Below are 21,105 nucleotides of genomic sequence, written 5' to 3' on the forward strand. Positions count from 1 at the left end.
GTTAATCCCATTACCAAACAAGAATTGGAATGTGTAGAGAACTACCATGATTTAATCAAGTGGTCATCATTGATTATAAGACGTGCTGATGATTTAGGCACATCATGGGTGGTTTCCACCTCTATTCTTACTCTTGCTTGTGTTTTTATTTTTTATTTCTAAGAATTAAGATTTATTTGGTAAAGTATTTTTGAAAATTATTGAACAATTCATTTTTTTAAACTTGAAAAGTAATTTTTATTTTTTGAAAAAAAAAAACAAGCTAAAAAATGAAAACAATGGGTGTTTTTCAATTTTCCTTGCTTTTGTTGCAAGAAACATGGTAAAGGAAAACAAAAATGAAAAAAATGAAAATGAAGAAAATGAAAACACAATGCTTACACGAAATTTTAATATATATATATATATATATATTGGGCCATACCCATGGGTCAGCCATTGAAGAAATTATTCCACTCACGTTGCTAAATCTGTATTTTTTATTACTAATTTTGTGATTACTGCTATCATAGTAGAACTATTGTAGCAAATTAGTTCCAAGCAGGGACAGAATCAGGATTTCATTATCGAATGAATCAAAAGAAAAATAATTTTTTTTCACCATATATACAAAACACACACACACACACACATATATATGATATATAAATATAAATTATATATACATAAAAAAAATTAAATACCATAGAAACAATTTCTAATATGATAAATAAGTTTTTTTTCCCATGTAAAATAGAAAGAGAACTCAAGATGGAAGAAGAATTATATATATATTTTTATACTGGGGGGCCATTTTATAAATAAAATGATATATATATATATATATATATTTTTAAAATTCTATGACAAACAATAATATTGATAGAAATAGGGGGTCATGACCTCCCATAATGTTCTCCTAATTCCGTCTCTGGTTCCAAGTATTTTGGTTGATTCACTATAACATCAAATGATCTTCTTATTCTTCTTCTTTTTTGTCAATAATTTGTTTAGCATGAGGTAGAAAGATGTGACAATTCAAAATAGATCCAGATTTACATGCATGAAACTAGTGCCTCTGCAAAAGATGCTCGTGACCACATCGAACATTTGGTTAGTGAGATCTGAAAGAAGTTGAATGAAGCTCGACTCATGGATTGTCCTTTCAACCCGATTTATGTGGAGATTGCTACTAACATTGCTAGGGTTTCTCAATTCATGTACCGGCATGGAGATGGCACGGCCATGATGTTAGAGGCAAGAACAAAGAGCGTCGAGCACATGCTCCCTTCTTATGTTTTAAATTTGAAGTTAAACAGTCGTGTTTCCATATTATGGTTAAGTTGCAATTTGTATTTTTTATTGTGAAATTTAAAATTAATTATTTGTAACAAATGGTAAACTTATAGGGAAATAATTGTACAGTGAGTGTAGCCAAAAAAACCACACAAACATGAAAAAAATGTATACATTTTAATAATTAAAATATTATACTTTTTCATATTTTTGTATTTTTGTATATATATATATATATATTTGCTACATTACTGTACAATTATTTTCTCTAAATTTATTGTAAAATAAATCCACAAAATTAATCACATGATGTACTTGATTCAATAATGAAAGCGAAGAAAAAGTATGGCCTCTGCCTATAATAAGAGCATCTCCAGCGGTTTACTATTTTTTTTATCAAATCTGAGTAAAAAAAGGACGAGTTCCTCAATCTGATATTAGCCACTCCAACGATGCACTGTAAATTTCATCAAAAGACAGTGGACCTTCGAGGGAACGACCGGCCGGTCTACTAGACAAGAAAAATGAATTTTTTGGTCGTCCTTCACTCTCTCTCTCTCTCACTCTCTCTCTCTATCAGTGGTAATCCATCAACCACTTCTCTCCTCTCTCTCTGGATTTGCATTCGGTGATTGACACCACATTGAAATATGTAATTCACGTGAACATTGAAACAGAGTGCTTGAGATTCCAACAGAGTAATCTTCAATGGATATTCTGTCAGTTCACATTATCACTCTAATTTCCTAAAATAGGGCTTTGCTTTGCCTAGATCTGATCTTCAACGGTTGGTGTTCTATTTGGTGTTCCAACTAATTTTCTTTCTTTCTTTCTTTCTTTCTCTTTCTTTTCCCACTGACACTTCACTTCAATCTTTTTTAGTTGTGTTTTTCTTGCTTTTTTAGCCTAATTCAGAGTAATCTTCAATGGTGATTCGTTTTAGATTAACCCCAAAATTCTGTATTTATATAATATAGATCTCTGTGTGGTTTTGAGTTCCAGTGAAGCAGTTAGATTGATTTATTTTATTTTATTTTTTATTCCCCCTTTGGGTTGTTGTGCTTGATAGATAAGTTGGTTGAGATGGAGGCTGAAATAGACTCTGATTCACCACTTGATTATGCTAAATTTCAATTATTTCCTAGTCGAGACAGGTAGGTTCAATTCTTAGTGCCACAAAATCAACCAACTTTTCAAGCTGTTTGTACGCCAAACACTGCAGCTTTGCATTTTTTGTACAAACCAAACGACCAGTGGGATAACCGACCAGATGTCTGGTCGGTTGTTCAGTAGAACCCACTTTCAACGTAAACATACAGTAAATTGGTGAAATCTGATCCAGCTTCTCAGTTTGGTGAAAGTTTTGGCCCGTTCCCAATTTGATATCATTTTGATGAAACTATTGGAGATAAAAAATGGTGCCTTTTTTCACCAAATTCAAATTTGGTGATGAATCTGATGAACCATTAGAGATGGTCTAATGTATTTGATAACGCCATGGTTGTTCCTCAGATTTATGGGACCTTAAACATGCTTTGAAAATGGAGCCTTTCTACATATATTTTTTAATAAAAGTATTGCGGATAAAATAATAAGTTATCAATATTTTTTTTTATTATTTAATAGTTATAAAAAGTTTCTTTACACATATAATCATTAAAATTTATTTTCATATATTAAGATGCGAAAAAATTATTACAAAGACTTAAAAAAGATAAAATATAGTCTAATTGTTTTATAATTTAATTAGAAATAATTAACACAAATAACATAATCCACTAATATCTGATAACGAAATGATTATATTATTGTAATATGATATCTGATAATATAATCATAATCCACACAAATCACAATCCACTAATTATTTGATAACAAAACTCAAATTATTGAAAAAATTTTAGAAGAAAAAACTAAAGCAAAATTATTCAATTAAATTATGATAAAGAGAGGGGGAAAAAAATTAGGGCAAACAAAATTAAGGAAAAGAAATTATAGTAAAATTATTCAATTAAAATATGATAAAGAGAGAGAATAAAAAAATAAAGATAAAGTTATTTATTCTATTAAAATATTGACATTAAGCTCTATTTGGACTCATTATATCATACATATTTTTTGGACTAATTATACAAACTTTTAATTGAGCCCAACAATTATTTATTTATTTATTTATTTATTTATTTATTTTTTTGTGGGGCCTTTTAGTTAGTGTTTGGGAAGTCGCTATTTTTTTAGCTATTTTAGTAAGGTAAAATTTTTGTATTTTGGAAGATGATTGAATTTTTTGTAGTTAGATGTGATGTTTGTAAGAGAAAATGTGAAATGATTATGAGTTTGATGTAACATTTTGTCATATTTAACTATTTTAGCTTATTTTGTCTTTTTGTAGATTTTAGCTTAAAGTAGGCTAAAATCTTACTTCCCAAATAGCCCCTTAGACTAGCCTCAAATAATAAACAAAGATTAAGTTTTGAACTTTTAGTATAATATAAAACTAATAATTTGGAGCCTTATTTTAGGTCAAAATTTGGGGACCTTACGCCTAGGTCTTAGTGGCCTTAGAGCATCCACATCAGGCTCTCTACAATGGCTTTGAAGCTATTGTAGAGAGCAAAAGCTATAAATACGTGCTCTATCAGACTCTTTATACCAACCATTCATTTTATATTTGTTATAGTTTCTCACCTGATTTGTTGAGGTACTGTTCATACGGTAATATATCTTTTATTATATTTTCTGGAGCAAAATTGGGCTAAAAAGCCATGGCCGGTTGTCCACCTGGATGTCCCCTTGGATGTCCTCCCAAATGTCTCATGAATGCCCTGTAACAAAGAAGGAACATGCCCAAAATTGATGTGGTCGATTGACCGCCCAGTCGTCCGGCCGGTCGACCGCCCTGTGTGATTGTGTTGCTGCAATTTGCTTGTGAGGGCGGGCTGTGAGTGCTCTGTGAAAAGTGCAAGTGCAAACAATACAAACATGGCTAAAGAAATGGAAATGAAAGTGCAAGAATGAGGAGGAAGAGGATGAGAAAGAGGAGAAGGAGAGAGAGTGAGCATGAAGCCATGGGAGTAGTATTCAGCAGTGATAAGCATCCCTCGCTTCGACTACGACGCCCCCTCTTTCCTCCTCCATCACTCCCATTCTGGCTTTCTCGTCACCTACTCCATCAGTTTCATATCTCTCTCTCTCTCTCTCTCTCTCTCTCTCTTATATTGAATCTCCTTTTCTTTTCTTTTTTTGCCCGTGTATATATGTATATGACAATTGATTGCAGTGGGCATGATTTTTTGTTGTGTATTTTTTTATTTTTGGGAAATATTTTCAGCAATATTTTAAATAATAACTCAATTGTTCATCATCCAAATTAATTGAAAGAATATATTGTATGTCAAACTTTTCCATTTTTTTTTCTTTTTATGAATCCTTGGCCAAAATTGTTTTTCCCCAAATTTTGTGTTGCTATAATTTGCGGTGCTAATTCATCATATATTTAAATTGAAAAAGATAAAAGAATAAAAAAATAATATTTTAATGAAATAGAATTTTAAAATAGAGAATTTGATGGAGTGTGTACATAAAAAAGAGGTTAGCTAAAATACAAAAGTGAATTTTGGATTATAATTTAATTCAAAATTTGTTGTGACTGATGCAGATGCTCTTAGTCTAGGGTTGGCCCTGGATAAGGCCATCTACTGACATAGTAGTAATAAAAATTATGAGGTTTATTAAATGATTTTTTTTTTTTTTTTTATAAATTCTGAGGTTTAGATTAGTTTCTCAAATTTAAAGTAGTTTTGAATTATTTCTTAAACTCATCATGTTTTATGAAATGGCGCTTTTGAAATCTTATAAATGCAATTTTAATTTTTGTTATGATAAATAATTTAAAGTTATGTTTTGGAAAGTTAATTTTTTAATCCAAAAATATAAATAAATAACGGCATAATGTTCTTTTTTTTCTTTTTGATCGGCAAAAAAGAAATTTCATTAATGGAATAAACAAGTACAAGGTACAAGGCAAATTGCATCAATAAAGAAAAATGAAGTGCAGAAGCATCACAATAAGCTAAATGATCCCAACTAAGTTGACACCACAAAACTCATCATCTCATTTGCTAGCATCCTACAGTTGGTGAGAGACCAACGGAAAAAAGAACAGACCAGGCATACAGCCCATCAACTGAGACAAACCAGCCAACTAACCATTGCTATCACCTAAGCATAGCAGACCAGCCAAATAACGAATGCTATCTCCTCAGCATAGCAGCAGACAGGCCATAAAAATAGACTACAGCATCTGATGCAGGGCACATCAGAGAGCACCAGTTCAGTTCAAAATACAGAAGCTAAAACCATTGCTATCACCTAAGCCTATCAGACCAGCAGAATAAGACCTTAGAATAAGACCTCATTTTGAAGTCCTTATGCTCATTATGCTAGCATAATCTCCACAGCAGAACGTCAACAGATATAAGCAGAAATCAATCAGTTGAGCTCTCCAAGAAACCAATCAATAGATATAACGACATAATGTTCTTGTAATCACTTTTATGGGTATTGTAACATTTACACCAAATCTAATACTCTTTATTTTATATAAAGTTTAGAGGGAAGTGATTGATTAGCATAAAGAAAATAAATAGACATATGGTACATAAAAATGTTTGAAACTCATAAAAGAAAATTATAATATGACCCATAATGATATAATAGCACTTATATCGATTGTATAGAACTTATCTCTCTTATCACATTGTTGTGAATCAAATTAAATATATAAATTGTGATTCTCTAATACTACTTTATAGTACATTAATGATTTTTTGGTAGGTCTTGCTATCGACTTTATTAATGATAGGATGCCACAAAGAATAAGTTATTTGGTGGTTTTGAAATATGGTCATATAATGCCTTAGAAGTGTTATGATTGATGGATAAAGGGTTGACACTTTTGTATTAGGTCATTAGAAAATAACAAAGAGTATGGTAATTTGGTGATTGATAAAACGTATTGTCAAGTTATGTTGCTGGATTGTCAAATTACTATTTATACAATGAGTGCAACAAAGAGGACAAAATAAATAAATAAAAATTATTCTTCAAATCAATAATGTAAGCGCTCTGTTATTCAGACTTATAAAATGCTAGTAAAATATTTATAATACTTATGCATGTTTTACATATTTCAAAAGCAAAAATCACTTTTAGCTACTTTTTTTTTTTTTTTGTTGTTGTGGTTATATAGGGTATTTTGGGTTAGGTTACGAGCATCAGACTAAGTCTTTACAGTCCGACCAAGCTTTCTGAAATAGGGCTCTTGCCCTACGGACCGTGGCCCCAAGATTTTCGTTTGTTGGTTGTAGGGGATTCGAACCTGAGCCCTGGAAGGGAGCAAACTTCCAAACTCTAGTCATCACCTACTAGGCCAACCACAGTGTGGTTATTTTAACTACTTAACTAATGCTATAAATAAGGAAAATTTGTATTTCAGTGTAAGTTTTTCAATAATTTTAAAAATCAGTGAAAAAATTTATCAATTTTAATAATTAAAATTATAATTTTTTATATAAATTTATAAATGTTTTGTAGAAATACCACCTTGTTTGGTTCCAATTTTCATAATTTAAATTTTTTTAAATTAAGCTTTTTATTTTTCATATTTTTAGTGATTTGTTTTTATATTTTAAACAATTTTTTTTTTGCTTTTTAGATGCACATAACCTAAATGTACCTAACAAGTAAAATATTTATAAAAAAAATAGTTTAAAAAATCAATAAATGCATAAGAATACAAAAATATATTGAGTTTTTGTATTTATTATATTTTTAATTGTATTTATATTAAGTGTATTTAAAAAGTAAAAAAATAAAATAGTAAAAAAATCATTGTAAATACAAAAATACGAAAAAAAACAAAAACAAAAACAAAAAAATAACGCAATTTAAAAAAAATTGAATTCAAAATTTTCCCTATAAATAAAGAAGAGCCACTAGGCAGTTTAGGTCAAACAAACACAAGGTGTAGTAAGAAAAAAGATCAAACAATCATGGCTTTGAACCTTGTTGTTCCAAACCCAGTTTGTAGTTTGACTAGTTCCCGATTTCCATTGCATAAAAGAAGCCAACTCTCATTGGAATCTCCATCAATCTGTAAAACGCAAGTTTCAAAAACTCTTTGGTTCTACTGCAATTGCATGACTAGTAATACTAGTAATAGTAGTGTTACCAAGAAGAAGACTCAACCTGGTGATCAAACTATTGTTAGGCGATCAGCAAACTACAAGCCTCCTGTTTGGAAATACGATTATCTACAGTCACTCACTAGCACTTACGCGGTACGTACAATTTATTTGTTTTTGATAATATATATATATGGTTCACAAATGTGTTTTAAAAATTTATTTTTTAAAATAAGTGAAGGGTTGGAGGTGAAGGGAATTAGCCAGAGTTGATAGCTTGTGGCCTGGATGGGTGGTGGAAGGTGGAGGAGGACAAGCCGGAGGTGGTGGCCAGTGGCGGCAGTGGGATTAGCTGCGGCAATAGCGATAGATAGTGGGTGGTGGTGGCTGGAAGGGCGACGAAGGAAGGAAAATTTGTTAAAAATAAATGAAATTAAATTTTTTTTTTTTTAAGGTTTATAGAATTTAATAATATTTTTAAAGTGTTTTACATTTTTTGGGAAACGAAAACTGATATCAACAAGTTAGACCATCTCCAACGCTGAACCAAACCCAGCATCAGATTTAAATTTTGATGAAAAATCCACTTTTTCACGCTCCAACGGTTGCACCAAAGTCATACCAAAATGAGAATTCAGCAAACAAGACATCAAACTGAGATCAAGACACAGATTTTACCAAATCACTGTTACTGACCGTTGAAAATGCTACACCGGTCGACCAACCGGTTGCCCGACCGGTTGACCAACCGGTCAACCAGTAAAAGATTCAAACAGTTCAGAAAAAATAGTTCAAACCGTTAAAAAAAAAAAAAAAAAAAAATTTTTTGCCTAACCGGTCAACCGGCCGGTCAACCGGCCGGTCGACCACCCCGGTTGTCCCGAAAAAAGTTCAGAAAGTTCAAAAAAAGTTCAGACAATTCGCAAAAAAAAAAAAAAAAAAAAAATTTTTTGGCCTAACCGGTCAACCGGCCGGTCAACCGGCCGGTCGACCACCCGGTTGTCCCGGGATAGATTTGGTGAAGGTGAACCGTTGGAGCCTGAAGTATCAAATTCAGGAAATGGCCATTTTTGAACTCAGAATTGGTGAAATTTTTGATTCACGGTTGGAGATGCTCTTATTGCAACAAATTCAGGTTTTAGAAACAAAAAATTAAGGGCAAAATTCCTTTTTAAGTATGAAATATTTTAGTTGTCAAAAATCACCATGTTGGTTTCCAGTTTTTTGAAAATACTTTTGAAAAAATTTTACTTTCTTATTTTCTATATTTTTTTGTTTTTACTGATTTTTTTAGTATGTTAAGCAATTTTTTTAATTTTTAAACACACCTAAGATAAATATACTTAAAAAATATAATTTTCGTGAAAAAATGTTTAAAAAATTCACTAAATACCAAAAAATCAAAAAAAAAAAAACGAAAATTCAGTATATTTTTCGTATTTTTATGTATTTATTAATTTTTTAAAATATTGTTTTTCACAAATATTTACTTGTTAAATACATCTAAGTAAGGTACATCTAAAAAAATATAAAAAAATGTTTAAAATTTTAAAAATATTTACTAAAAACAAACAAAAAAAAAACGAAAATAAAAAACTCAATTTTCAGAAAATTAAATTCAGAAAACTGAAATTAAACATATTGATTATTATTCTACATCAGCGATGAAATTGGATATTTAATAATGAGTTAATATCTCTTTGGGATTAGATTTTTTGCCTCAAAAAGTAAATTTTTTGACACCAAATTATTTTATTCCTAAAAGTATATTATTAGCAATATTTTTAAAATTTTGCCTTTAAATAAATAAATAAACCATCAGATGGTATAATTTATTTTTAAAAAAAATTTAATACATCATATCTATCGGTGATTATTCAGTAGTTTGAGTACGATCATGTAGTGCTTCATGGTAATATAATTGGTGGAGAAGGTGAGGTATTAATTATTTGTGTCGGCTATGGAGTTTGAGGGGTGAAATCCTACCAAATGTTTGGAGGTGTCCCAACGGGTGGTCGGTGTTCGGTGGGTGTGGAGTTTGGCAGTAGTCTTGGTGGCTATGGAGTTTGGCAGCAGCATGGATATGGGCTGCAGCTGAGGCCTTGGCGTGGGTTCTGGGTGTGAGTTAAGAAGAAAACCTGGTGGGTGTTTTGTGGGTTTGTAGGTGTTGTGCAGGGGAGTTGCAGCAGCTTGGTGATGTCCACCCATGGTGTTCGGCTATGAGGATGCAGAGGAGATGTCCTGCCATGGAGATGTCCAGTCATGGAGATGTCTTGGAAGGTGCAGAGGTGCGTGTACAGAAGAGGAGCAAGTAGCAGGTGGGCGTGGTGTGCAGCAGGTGGGCGTTGGAGCAGCATAGGCCTGGGCAGTAGCTGTAGGTGTTTAAATTTTGAGTTGCTGATTAGTTGGGTTTTCAGTTCGGGTTCAGTGGGAGTTGGTTTAGTTATCTAATTTGGTTTGGGTGTTTTCGTGGGTTATTTTTGTGGAGATTCATGTATTTTAATTTTCTAGTTAAGTTCTTCTTAACTTTTTTTAAAAAATTCGAGAGGCTTAGGGGTTGGTTGTATGAATGCGAGTAGCAGTAGTAGGGGTATTTTTATACTTCCGAATCTCTCTCGATGCATGTCTTCTTCCTGTACCTTTAATTTCATGCTGTTAAATGAAATTTTTCTTTGTTGATAAAAAAAAAATTATTTGTGTCGGGTAATTAAGGAATATGAGAGGGCATAACAAATGATGATTGATAAGAAAGTATATATGATCACGTGGTACTCCGGGAGTACCTAATAATTTTCCCATATGTATTGGGTTAAGTAGATAGATTTTTGATTGCTAATGTGAAAAGACTATTTTGTTTTCACTTTATAAAAATAAATGTAAATTATGATAGTAGTCATTGTACTTCATCTTTTTGTCATTTTAGTCCATGTACTATCAATTGGCTCGATTTTGACTAGAAATTTATAATTTTATCTAAATTTGGTTTTTCTAATGAAAAATACGTACATAAGTGTCACGTGCCATATTTTTAAGAGAAAAATTTTAAACTTACTCAACTCATTTAGTTAACCTCAACCAATTTAGGGATACTTTTCCTTAAAAAATATTAATGATATTATTAATTAAACCAAATTAAAACAAAATTTAAAATTAAGAACCAAAATTAAACCAATACACTATGATATGTTATCCGACAGAACAATACGGAGGATTGGGAAACAATGCATATATTATCCGAGATTAGGGCTCTTTGCAACAAGTTTGATTATGTTTGTATTTCTAAGGCTTCTAGGAAGGCAGTGGAAGTAGCACATGTAGCTACTAAGCTTGCCTCCAATAGGAGCTAGCGACTGCCAGTTGTATTATGTTTCTTGTTTCTATAATATGTTTCTGTCTTCTAAAAAAATAAATAAATAAATAAATAAATAATAAAAATAAAAATAAAATCGAGCCAATTAAAAGTGTAGGGACCAAAATGACATAAGGTGTAGAATATAAGGACCACCAATATAATTTACCCTAAGGGTGTGTTTGTTTGGACGGACTGGATAAGGGAGGATTGTAATCCTTCGGACTGTTAGTCCCGGGATATATTGTCCCGGGACTATTTGGTTAGATTGGATTTGTATCCTATGTTTGTTTAGTCATGGGATTAGATGTCTGGATTGGACTATTTTTAGTAAATCCAATGTTTGGTTAGACGGACTGGATAAAGATAAATGTTCAAAAGACTATTTTACCCTTATAATCTATAATTTATAATTTAACAACACTAAAAAAATTTAATTTATAAGGTCACAATTTTTAATTTATTATTTTCAATTAAATTAAATTTATATTTTATATTTTATATTTTTATTTAATATATAATTTTAAATAACGACAATAAAAAAATAATTTTATTTAATATATAAATTAAATTTTTAACAACACTAAAAAAATTTAATTTATAAGGCCATAATTTATAATTTATTATTTATTATTTTTAAATAAATTTAATTTATAATTTATATTTTTATTTAATATATAATTTTAAATTAACAATACTAAAAAAAATTATTTAATATGTAAATTTAATTTTTGAACAATACTAAAAAAATTTAATTTATAAGGCCATAATTTATAATTTATTATTTTTAATTAAATTTGATTTATAATTTATAATTTAAATTTTTTATTTAATATATAGTTTTAAATTAACAACACTAAAAAAATAATTTATAAAGGTTCAAAAGACTATTTTACCCTTTTCTAATTGTTCACTAAGTAATAGCATAGAGGGTAAAATAGACATTTCACAAAATAATCCCATGGGATACCAATCCCATGGTTTCTATCCCACACCCCCCCATGGGATAGGATAGTCTCATGTTTGTGGGACTAATAGTCCGGAGCAAAATTTTTCAAACAAACAATGGACTATTAGTCCGGTGGGACTAATAGTTCAATCCCACACTCTTATCCCTCAAAACAAACATGCTCTAAAGATAACAATCATCTTTTATATAATAAAGGTTTTTACATAATTTTATAATTTAATCACAAGCAATTAATATCATCACACATAGTATACAAATAAATATAATTTATTTTACATATGTAACCTAATACTTTACACTAGTAATTACATCCGTCAATCTCACCATACTTATAATTTCATTTAACTTAATTCACCAATAAAAGATTAATATACATATTTATTTCTTCCACATTCCTCTCTCACACATATACTATGGTTACACTTGTAATGTTGATAATTTAAAATAGTATATTATATATATATATATATATCTGCAGGGAGAGTCGTATGAAAAATGGGCAGCTAAGTTGAAGGAAGATGTGAAAATGATGATAGAGAAGCTGGTGGAGCCATTGGAGAAACTTGAGTTGGTAGATTCATTGCAAAGACTTGGAGTATCTCATCACTTTGAGGCTGAAATAGAGAGAATTTTGGAGAGCATACACATTGATATTGATCACAAAATGAATTGGCGCAACAAAGGAGATTTGTATGCTATAGCTCTTGAATTTAGACTTTTGAGGCAACATCGGTATAATGTCCCTAAAGGTAACTAGTCATTTCCTAGTCAACAATCCTATGCGTGGAAAGTTTGACTTTTATGCAGTATCGTTACATCTATTAATTAGTATATCAATTAATATATCAACATATGCTATAATATTATTATTTTAAAATTATAAATTCATCTATTATATAAATTATAAAGACTCAAAATCATTAAATTTATATCACATCATCCGTTAATATACTAATTAATATATCAATTAATACATATAGTTTTATTCAATCAATTTGAAATACAATTGTTAGTTAGATATGATTTTAGTAAGAATATCAATTATTAATATTTCAAAACTATCCCAATTTCTTTTTTTTTTTTTTTGATAGGTAAGACCATCTCCAACGGTGAACCAAACCCAGCATCAGATTTAAATTTTGATGAAAAACCTACTTTTTCACGCTCCAACGGTTGCACCAAAGTCATACCAAAATGAGAATTCAGCAAACAAGACATCAAACTGAGATCAAGACACAGATTTTACCAAATCACTGTTACTGACCGTTGAAAATGGTACACCGGTCGACCAACCGGTTGCCCGGCCGGTTGACCAACCGGTCAACCAGTAAAAGATTCAAACAGTTCAGGAAAAAAAAGTTCAAACCGTTAAAAAAAAAAAAAAAAAAATTTTTTTGCCTAACCGGTCAACCGGCCGGTCGACCCGAAAAAAGTTCAGAAAGTTCAAAAAAGGTTCAGACAATTCGCAAAAAAAAAAAAAAAAAAAAAAATTTTGGCCTAACCGGTCAACCGGCCGGTCGAACACCCGGTTGTCCCGGGATAGATTTGGTGAAGGTGAACCGTTGGAGCCTGAAGTATCAAATTGAGGAAATGGTCATTTTTTAACTCAGATTTGGTGAAATTTTTGATTCACCGTTGGAGATGCTCTAAGTCATATATTTCACACTAAAACATCAAATGTTACAAAGAAATTCATTACATACATAAAAAGGCAATACACCCTTTAGAAGGGGAAACACTCATAGCTACTAATTCACAACTTGTCTCGTTTGGTAATTTTTAATTTTAATAAAAAAGTCAAAAGTCAAGTTATCACATTATTCTTTTTATTTTTTTATATAATCTTTTATAAAAAATTAAAAAATTATTAAAATGACATATTTTCAACAACAATGTAGCAGCTCCTTAGCAATTCAGCAGCGGCAACGATAGGCACACATAAATCGGTTAGCCAAAACTCCGGCCATATTGGAACAAATATACCATCTCCAACATATATAAACATCTCATGGGAGCCCACAAGTTCAAGGCCCTTAATGGCAAATCAAAGATTTTCAGAAAAATACAGAAATTTACCCATCAATAAGAACCATCACAAGATCTTGCATACACAAATAAGAGTCTAGAAAGGGAAGGAAAAATTTCATAGCAAATTTGGACAGTCGAAGTGGGTTCTTAGTTTTTACCATGAAAACTTGCACACAAAAAATGGAGAACGCCACAGAACACCTCATCCACTATGTAGAATCAAATCTTGAAGCAAGAGAAAGGATAATCCAAGATATCTCAAAAACACAAACCCCCCTTAAAAAAAATAAAAATCCAGTATAACCCAGGGGAGGCATTAGAAATGTCAAGGAAGAAGATGAGAATTTATACCCATCCCTATTTCCTTGATATCATTACAATAAAGTAGAGAGGTCGTACCTCTCTTGCACTTATGGTGGCTCCACCACCAGAATATAAATATCTTTTTATCTTAGTCATTGTAATTCATCTTTCTATATCTATCCATACTATTTTTATGAGTTTTAATTTGGACTCACTTTGATCATTTAAAGGTTCCGTTTAGTGTAACTGTTAAAACAGTTTATAAATTATAATTTAATAGATTATAGATTATGACTTTAATCAGAAGTTGTTAATCTGTTTGGTGTAACTGTTGAATTATAGATTTAAGTTGCTGAGTAGTGTTTGTTAAATAAGTTGTGAAATAACTTTTTCAATTAATTTTTATTTTTTGTTTGTCTACATTTCTCATAAAAAAAAATAATAATAATCTATAGTCCATTTGAGTCTTTTTCTATTTTTAAAAAAATAAAAAATAAAAAAATTTAAGAGTATAACCATAAATTAACATGTCCACAGCAAAAGCTGATAATCAGAAGCAAGGGGTGAACAGCTTCTCAGAATCAGCTTTTTTGAGTTAAAATAAGCTGTTAAAATCAGAAGCTGTTAGAAATAAGTTTAACCAAACAGTCCAAAATAACTTTTTCAAAGATAAAAGCCATAAGTTGACTCTGAAAAGCTGAAACAAACACTCCCAAAGAATTGGGATTATTACTGTGCTAAAGGCATAGGAGCATAGTTCTAAATATCGGCCGATACGCTACGTATCGGCCGATACGTATCGGAAAAATGGGGTGCCGCGACGGATACAGGCCAATATACCACTGAGATTAAAAACCGCAGGAGTATCGGCCGAGTCCCGGTACGTATCGGCCTGTAAGCGTTACACAAGCCGTTACACAAGCCGCGACGGGCCGATACTCACCAGTTCGGACCGGTACGGGAAAGAAAAAGTTGAAAAACCTTTGAAATGATTTTTAAAATTTCACCACCGCGACACCCGATTCCCGATACGTACCGATCGATACTACCGATACCGATACTCCGCGATCGATACCGTTACGTTATCCGATACCGCGATTTAGAACCTTGCATAGGAGTGATTGTTGTGCCTCAATTTGAGATATATTATGAGCTTATTTTTATGATCCGAACCGTACATTTTTTAAGATTTGTTGAATACTTTATGTCTACTAAAAATCATATTAATCGGATATTAATAAGTATATAATCGATTTGCATATTTTTATACTATTTCTCAAAAGAAAAACTTATTGTTTATTTTTTTGATTAATCGAATTGCATATTTTTTACACTATTTCTCAAAAGAAAAACTTTTTGTTTATTTTTTTGATTACCGATTATATAGTTATTGATATCCGATTAATATAATTTTTGATAGGCATGAAGTACTCAACAAACTCTACAAAATGAACAGTTTGAATCATAAAAATAAGTCCATAATGCACCTCAAATTGAGGCACAACAGCACAACAGTGACCACCATTCGGTTCATTCAAACTGTCTATTTCATAAGTTTTACAGTACAAGTTATTTATACAAAAAATTAAATTTATCGAAAAAATATAAATAGAGAAACAAATAACATTTTATTTTATAAAATAAATTGTTTAAGTTTACAATCATATTTACTATTCATTTTATAAAACAAAATGTGATTTGTTCTTATATATATATAGATGTTCGATGAAATTGATTTTTTAAATAGATGACCTTTATTACGAAATTTACAAATTAGACGGTTCAGATTATTGATGTGAGTGTGAATTTGGGCCTATAAGAAGAGTATGAATGAGTATAAATAGATGCAAATGTAAACAGAAGGTCATCCCTTGTAATTAGCAATTAAAAGTATACTTTGTTGCTTGTAGAAGTTTTCAGTAATTTCAAGGACAAGTTTGGGCAATTCAAGGAGTCCTTGAGTGAGGACATTAAGGGGCTACTATCCTTGTATGAATCATCATACCTTTTAATGGAGGGTGAAAGCATATTGGAAGAGGCTAGAGATTTTGCAACTAAACATCTCAAAGAATACCTCAAGAAGAGGACAGATCCAAATCTAGCCATGCTAGTGAGTCATGCTTTGGAGCTTCCACTACATTGGACCATGCCAAGAATGGAAGCTAGATGGTTCATTGATGCATATGAGAGGAGATCGGACATGAACCCTACATTGCTTGAGTTTGCCAAATTGGATTTCAACATGGTACAAGCAATTCATCAAGAAGATCTAAAACACGTTTCAAGGTAAGATAACTTATATGGTTCACATTTCAAGTAAAAGGGTTGTTATACGGTTCTAACTTTTATTTCACCTGCTATGCGCATTCACATAACATCCTATGGACATGTCAAATGCACCATAGTTTGAAAATTGTAATCCACATTGGAGGTGAAACAAATCAATAAAATTTATCCAGTGAAATTTCTTCCTAAGGAATCCTAATTAAACCATACTCAACAAAATCATAGTTAATTTATGTATGTAGTTGTATTATTTTTTTATTTTTGCTTTTTGTCTCTAGAATTTCTCTTATATTTATCATTCTTCATCGGTTTCATTGAATATAGGTGGTGGGAAAGTACACGTTGGAGGGAAAGGTTGCCATTTATGAGGGATAGGGTGATGGAGAATTACTTATGGTCTCTGGGAGAGGCTTACGAGCCTCAATTCCAATATTATAGGAGAATGGAAACAAGGATCAATATACTACTAACATGTTTGGATGATGTTTATGATGCTTACGGTACCTTGGATGAACTCGAGCTCTTCACAGATGCCGTTGACAGGTTGGTGCAGTTTCTGACAAGCTAAGTGTTAATAATTTACATGCAGAAATTAAGAACATTTCATTTCCAGTTAAGCACAACTATCATTTTTAACATAAAATTTGACACAACTTTTTTGTTTCTCAGATGGGATGTGAATGCAGTAGAACATTTACCGGATTATATGAAGATATGTTTCCTTGGTTACTACAATTGGATTAATGAAATGGCTTATGACACTCTTAAGGAGCATGGAATTCACATCCTCCCATACCTTAAAAGAAAGGTGTTGCACACTTTCCTTACACTTGAAAAAAACAAAATAGAAACTGTAAAAATTACAATCAATTTGTTCGGTTTCAGCTTTTTGAATTTAGTTTTCTAAAAACTGAATCTTTTGTTTTTTCGTATTTTCTGTTTTTAGTGAATATTTTTTAAATTTTAAATATTTTTTTTATTTTTTTAGATGCACCTTACTTAGATATATCCAAATAATAAAATATTTATGAAAAAATATTTAAAAAAATTAATAAATACACAAAATACGAAAAAAGTATTAAATTTTTTTTCGTTTTGTTTTTTTGGTATTTAGTGTATTTTTTAAAGATTTTTTTCACAAATATTTTACTTTTTAAATGTATTTATGTTAGGTGTGTCTAAAAATTAAAAACAAAATTGCTTAAAATAATAAAAAAAATTCAGTGAAAACATTAAAATACAGAAAATAAAAAAGTAGAATTTTCTAAAAATTAGAACCAAACAAGCTAAATAATACTATAAATTCTAAAAATTTATTCAAAATTTTCAGTATGCGATCCAAATTCATCTTATGCATAAATATCACAATAGATCAGTTGAATCACAACCACTCTTTCTGATTCTGAATAAAATTCATGGCATAAATTCTGAGTTTGTAACTTTCTTATAAAAATTAATACATGACTTAGATTAATTTAAAATATATTTCTCACACATTTAAAATGAATTTCAGTTGCATTAAATTTTATGTGTGGATATATACCTATCATTTTTATCTTATTTAATCATAGAGTAATCATATACAAATATAAAACTTATACTAAATCACTTTCATATCATTTCAATAAAAAATTATGTATAGAGAATATGTTTTCAAAAACATTGCCCATACCTTGTGAGCTTATTTGAATTGCAGAAGATTGATTGTATTTCATCATCATCATCATGCTATTAATATTGTATTGGTAAATGTTGCAGTGGCAAGACTTAATTCACTGTTATCTAAAGGAGGTAAATTGGGCCCACAGTGGACAAATACCAACAATGGAGGAGTATGTGAACCATGCATGGACATCTATTGCTGCTCCTGTGATGCTAACACATGCTTATCTTCTAAGCACAAATCCCTTATCAAATCCCATTACCCAAGAAGAGTTGGACTCCTTAGAGAACTACCATGATTTAATCAAGTGGTCTTCATTGATTGTTCGACTTTATGATGATTTGGGCACATCATGGGTGGGTAGCCTGTCTTCTTCCCCCTGCTTGTGTTTTTTTGTTTTCTTATTTTTTTTTATTTTTTATTTTTTTATCAGCAAAGAAAAATTTCATTAACAGAATAAAATTAAAAGTACAAGAAGATGACATGCATTGAGAGAGATTTGGAAGGTACAAATTACCCCTACTACTGCTACTCGCAGCCATACAACTAACCCCTTGGCCTCATGATTTTTTTTTTAAAGAAAAAAGTTAAGAAGGACTTAACTAGAAAATAAAATACATGAATCCTCACAAAATCAACCCACACACCCAAAAATTAAAAACCAACACCAAAATACTCAAACTACTCTTGCATTCCTCTTTTCAACAAACTAAAATTTTCTTTTTCAACACCCAAGCAGCTGCACTCCTCTTATCAACAAACCACACACTACTATTCAACCCGAATATTTTATTCACCCATGCTGCTGCACTCCCAATGCCCACATCACCCAAACTAAAATCTTCTCAATAGCCCACCAAAGCCAAGACCCACGCCACCAAAGCCGAAACCCACACCTGACAACACTCAACCATAGCATCAAAAGCATTCCGTATACTCCGCTAATCCGACCGAGACCGTTCCATGGCCGGAAAACTCCATAGCCAATAGCTCCATGGCTGGAAAAAACTCCACACCCAGCTCCACTTCCATGGTCAGAACACTTCTTTTCTAATTCAAAACTCCAAGCACTCATTGCAACCGAGCACACCCAAGGACAATCAAAACTCACGACTACAGCGGAACAAGACCCACTGCCATCTCCACTTCCACGGTCAGACACATCTTTTCCGATCCAAACTCCGAACACACCCACTGTAGAAGCTCCGATGTTGACAACCCAAAACATCGAGCAACCGCCGAGACACCTCTATACATCTGGATGAAGTTCACCCCTCAAACATCCACTCGAATAGGAGCGCTCGAATGAAATCTTAGATAGATCTAGATCGACTTCAACACCTATGTTTCCCCCCAAACAAAGCACCGAAGCAACTCCATAGATCCGAACCAAAGCTCATCCCTCAAACTTCCACTCGCAAAGGAACGCCCGAATGAAGATCCAAACCAGATCTGAACATCCTCTATTCCGGTCCAAAATCAACCTCCTTCTACTCTGTTTTAACCCTTATTCCAAGTAGCCCCAGTTAAAACAAAACATACAACCCCAATGTATCAACCAAAAAAAGGGGGCAACAAACACCAAAAAGTTTATGATCAGCAGCACACAAAACACAACTAAGTGGGAAGACATTGTGGGAATCAAGTTTATTAAAAGCAAAAGCCAGCACACAAACACAAGAGAGAGCTCGGCCAGCCGACCGCCATAGCCAAAGATGGTGGTCGGCCGGCCAAAAGTGACGCCTAGGGGTGGAGGTTTTTAGAGAGAGAGAGAGAGAGGTTTTTAGAGAGATTGAGGCCAGCATATAATTTTATATTTGTTTTCTATTTTTTGGAAGCATTAAAAAGTTATTTTCAAATTTAAATGTAAACATATAAATGAAAATGATGGGTATTTTCAAACTGTTTCTTATTTTTGTTTTAGAAAACATTAAAAGCGCAATGAAAAAATGGAAAACATAATGGTGCCAGAAAATCAACACGACATAGCACTAGGCAACCTTGATTAAATGTTACACTCACATTATTTATATTTTTTGTATTTTTTGTGATTGATTATATGATCGATTCCATGTCTCTAGAATGATTTTAGAAAATTAGGTTCGTGTAATGATCTACATTTTCTTCTTTTTAAAAATCATTTGCTCAGGATGAGGTAGAACGAGGTGACAATCCAAAATCGATCCAAATTTACATGCATGAAACTGGTGCCTCTGCAGAAGATGCTCGTGACCACGTTAAGCATTTGATTAGTGAGGCCTGGAAAAAATTGAATGAAGCTCAACTTGTGGATTCTCCCTTCAACCGGATTTTTGTGGAGATTGCAACTAATCTCGCTAGGGTTTCTCAATTCATCTACCAGCATGGAGATGGCCATGGCCATGACGTTGGAGGCAAGAACAAAGAGCGTGCGTCTTTGCTACTCGTCGAGCCCATTCCCTTCCCATAGACAAATCTAACGGTGTTTCAATTTTAAAGTTGAACAATAATGTATCTTTGTGTGAGGTTATAAATTGTAAAAACTTTCAGCTCCTAGAATGACAATGTTTGGATTGGTGCAGTTCAATAACTACCTCCACCTACTCTTCTCTTTTAGTATGTCTCTCGTATTGAGTTGTCTTTCTCGTATTTGGGTCCAATTGCAATTACATCTATTCTAGGGATATTTGTATTGCTATGTTTGTAGCCTTTACTAGTGAATTTAAATTGACAAATTTATCCGAATGTCCCATTCGAAAAAAAATTATATATCGAAAATTCTTATGAATTTTCTTATAGATTAATAAGTCCCATTTATTTGAAAATATATACCGTGAAATGCTTTCACTATATTTTTTGAAGACAACAAATGTGCGTATGCTTTATTTGTACACTGTTGTTTTATTAAATTTTTGCCAGATTTGTCATTCTTAAAATGTGACAACGTGGCATCATTCTAATGTGTGCACTATTGTCTAATTAAACTTTTGCCAAATGTGTTATTTTTCTTAAAATATGATAATGAGGTATTTGTATACTATTGTCTTATTAAAATTTTGTTAAATGT

General features: G+C 31.7%; 1 protein-coding gene across 2 annotated transcripts; it reads left to right on the forward strand.

Moving 5' to 3' along the window:
* The first annotated feature begins 7,241 nt into the window (after positions 1–7,241).
* On the forward strand, positions 7,242–20,654 carry LOC114263298 ((-)-alpha-terpineol synthase). 2 transcript variants are annotated; one of them, XM_082890775.1, is made up of 7 exons: positions 7,242–7,616; positions 12,258–12,528; positions 16,021–16,396; positions 16,721–16,939; positions 17,066–17,204; positions 18,155–18,415; positions 20,209–20,654. In XM_082890775.1, the coding sequence occupies exons 1-7, from the start codon at positions 7,329–7,331 to the stop codon at positions 20,506–20,508; spliced, it is 1,854 nt and encodes a 617-aa protein (XP_082746901.1). In that variant the 5' UTR covers positions 7,242–7,328; the 3' UTR covers positions 20,509–20,654. The 2 variants fall into 2 exon arrangements, with proteins under 2 accessions (XP_082746901.1, XP_082746902.1); XM_082890776.1 differs by lacking the exon at positions 7,242–7,616 and adding an exon at positions 9,697–9,834.
* The last annotated feature ends 451 nt before the right edge of the window (positions 20,655–21,105 follow it).

The sequence above is a fragment of the Camellia sinensis genome, chromosome 10 (genome assembly GCF_055761805.1).
Source record: "Camellia sinensis isolate YWXY chromosome 10, ASM5576180v1, whole genome shotgun sequence".
Taxonomy (NCBI): Eukaryota; Viridiplantae; Streptophyta; class Magnoliopsida; order Ericales; family Theaceae; genus Camellia; species Camellia sinensis.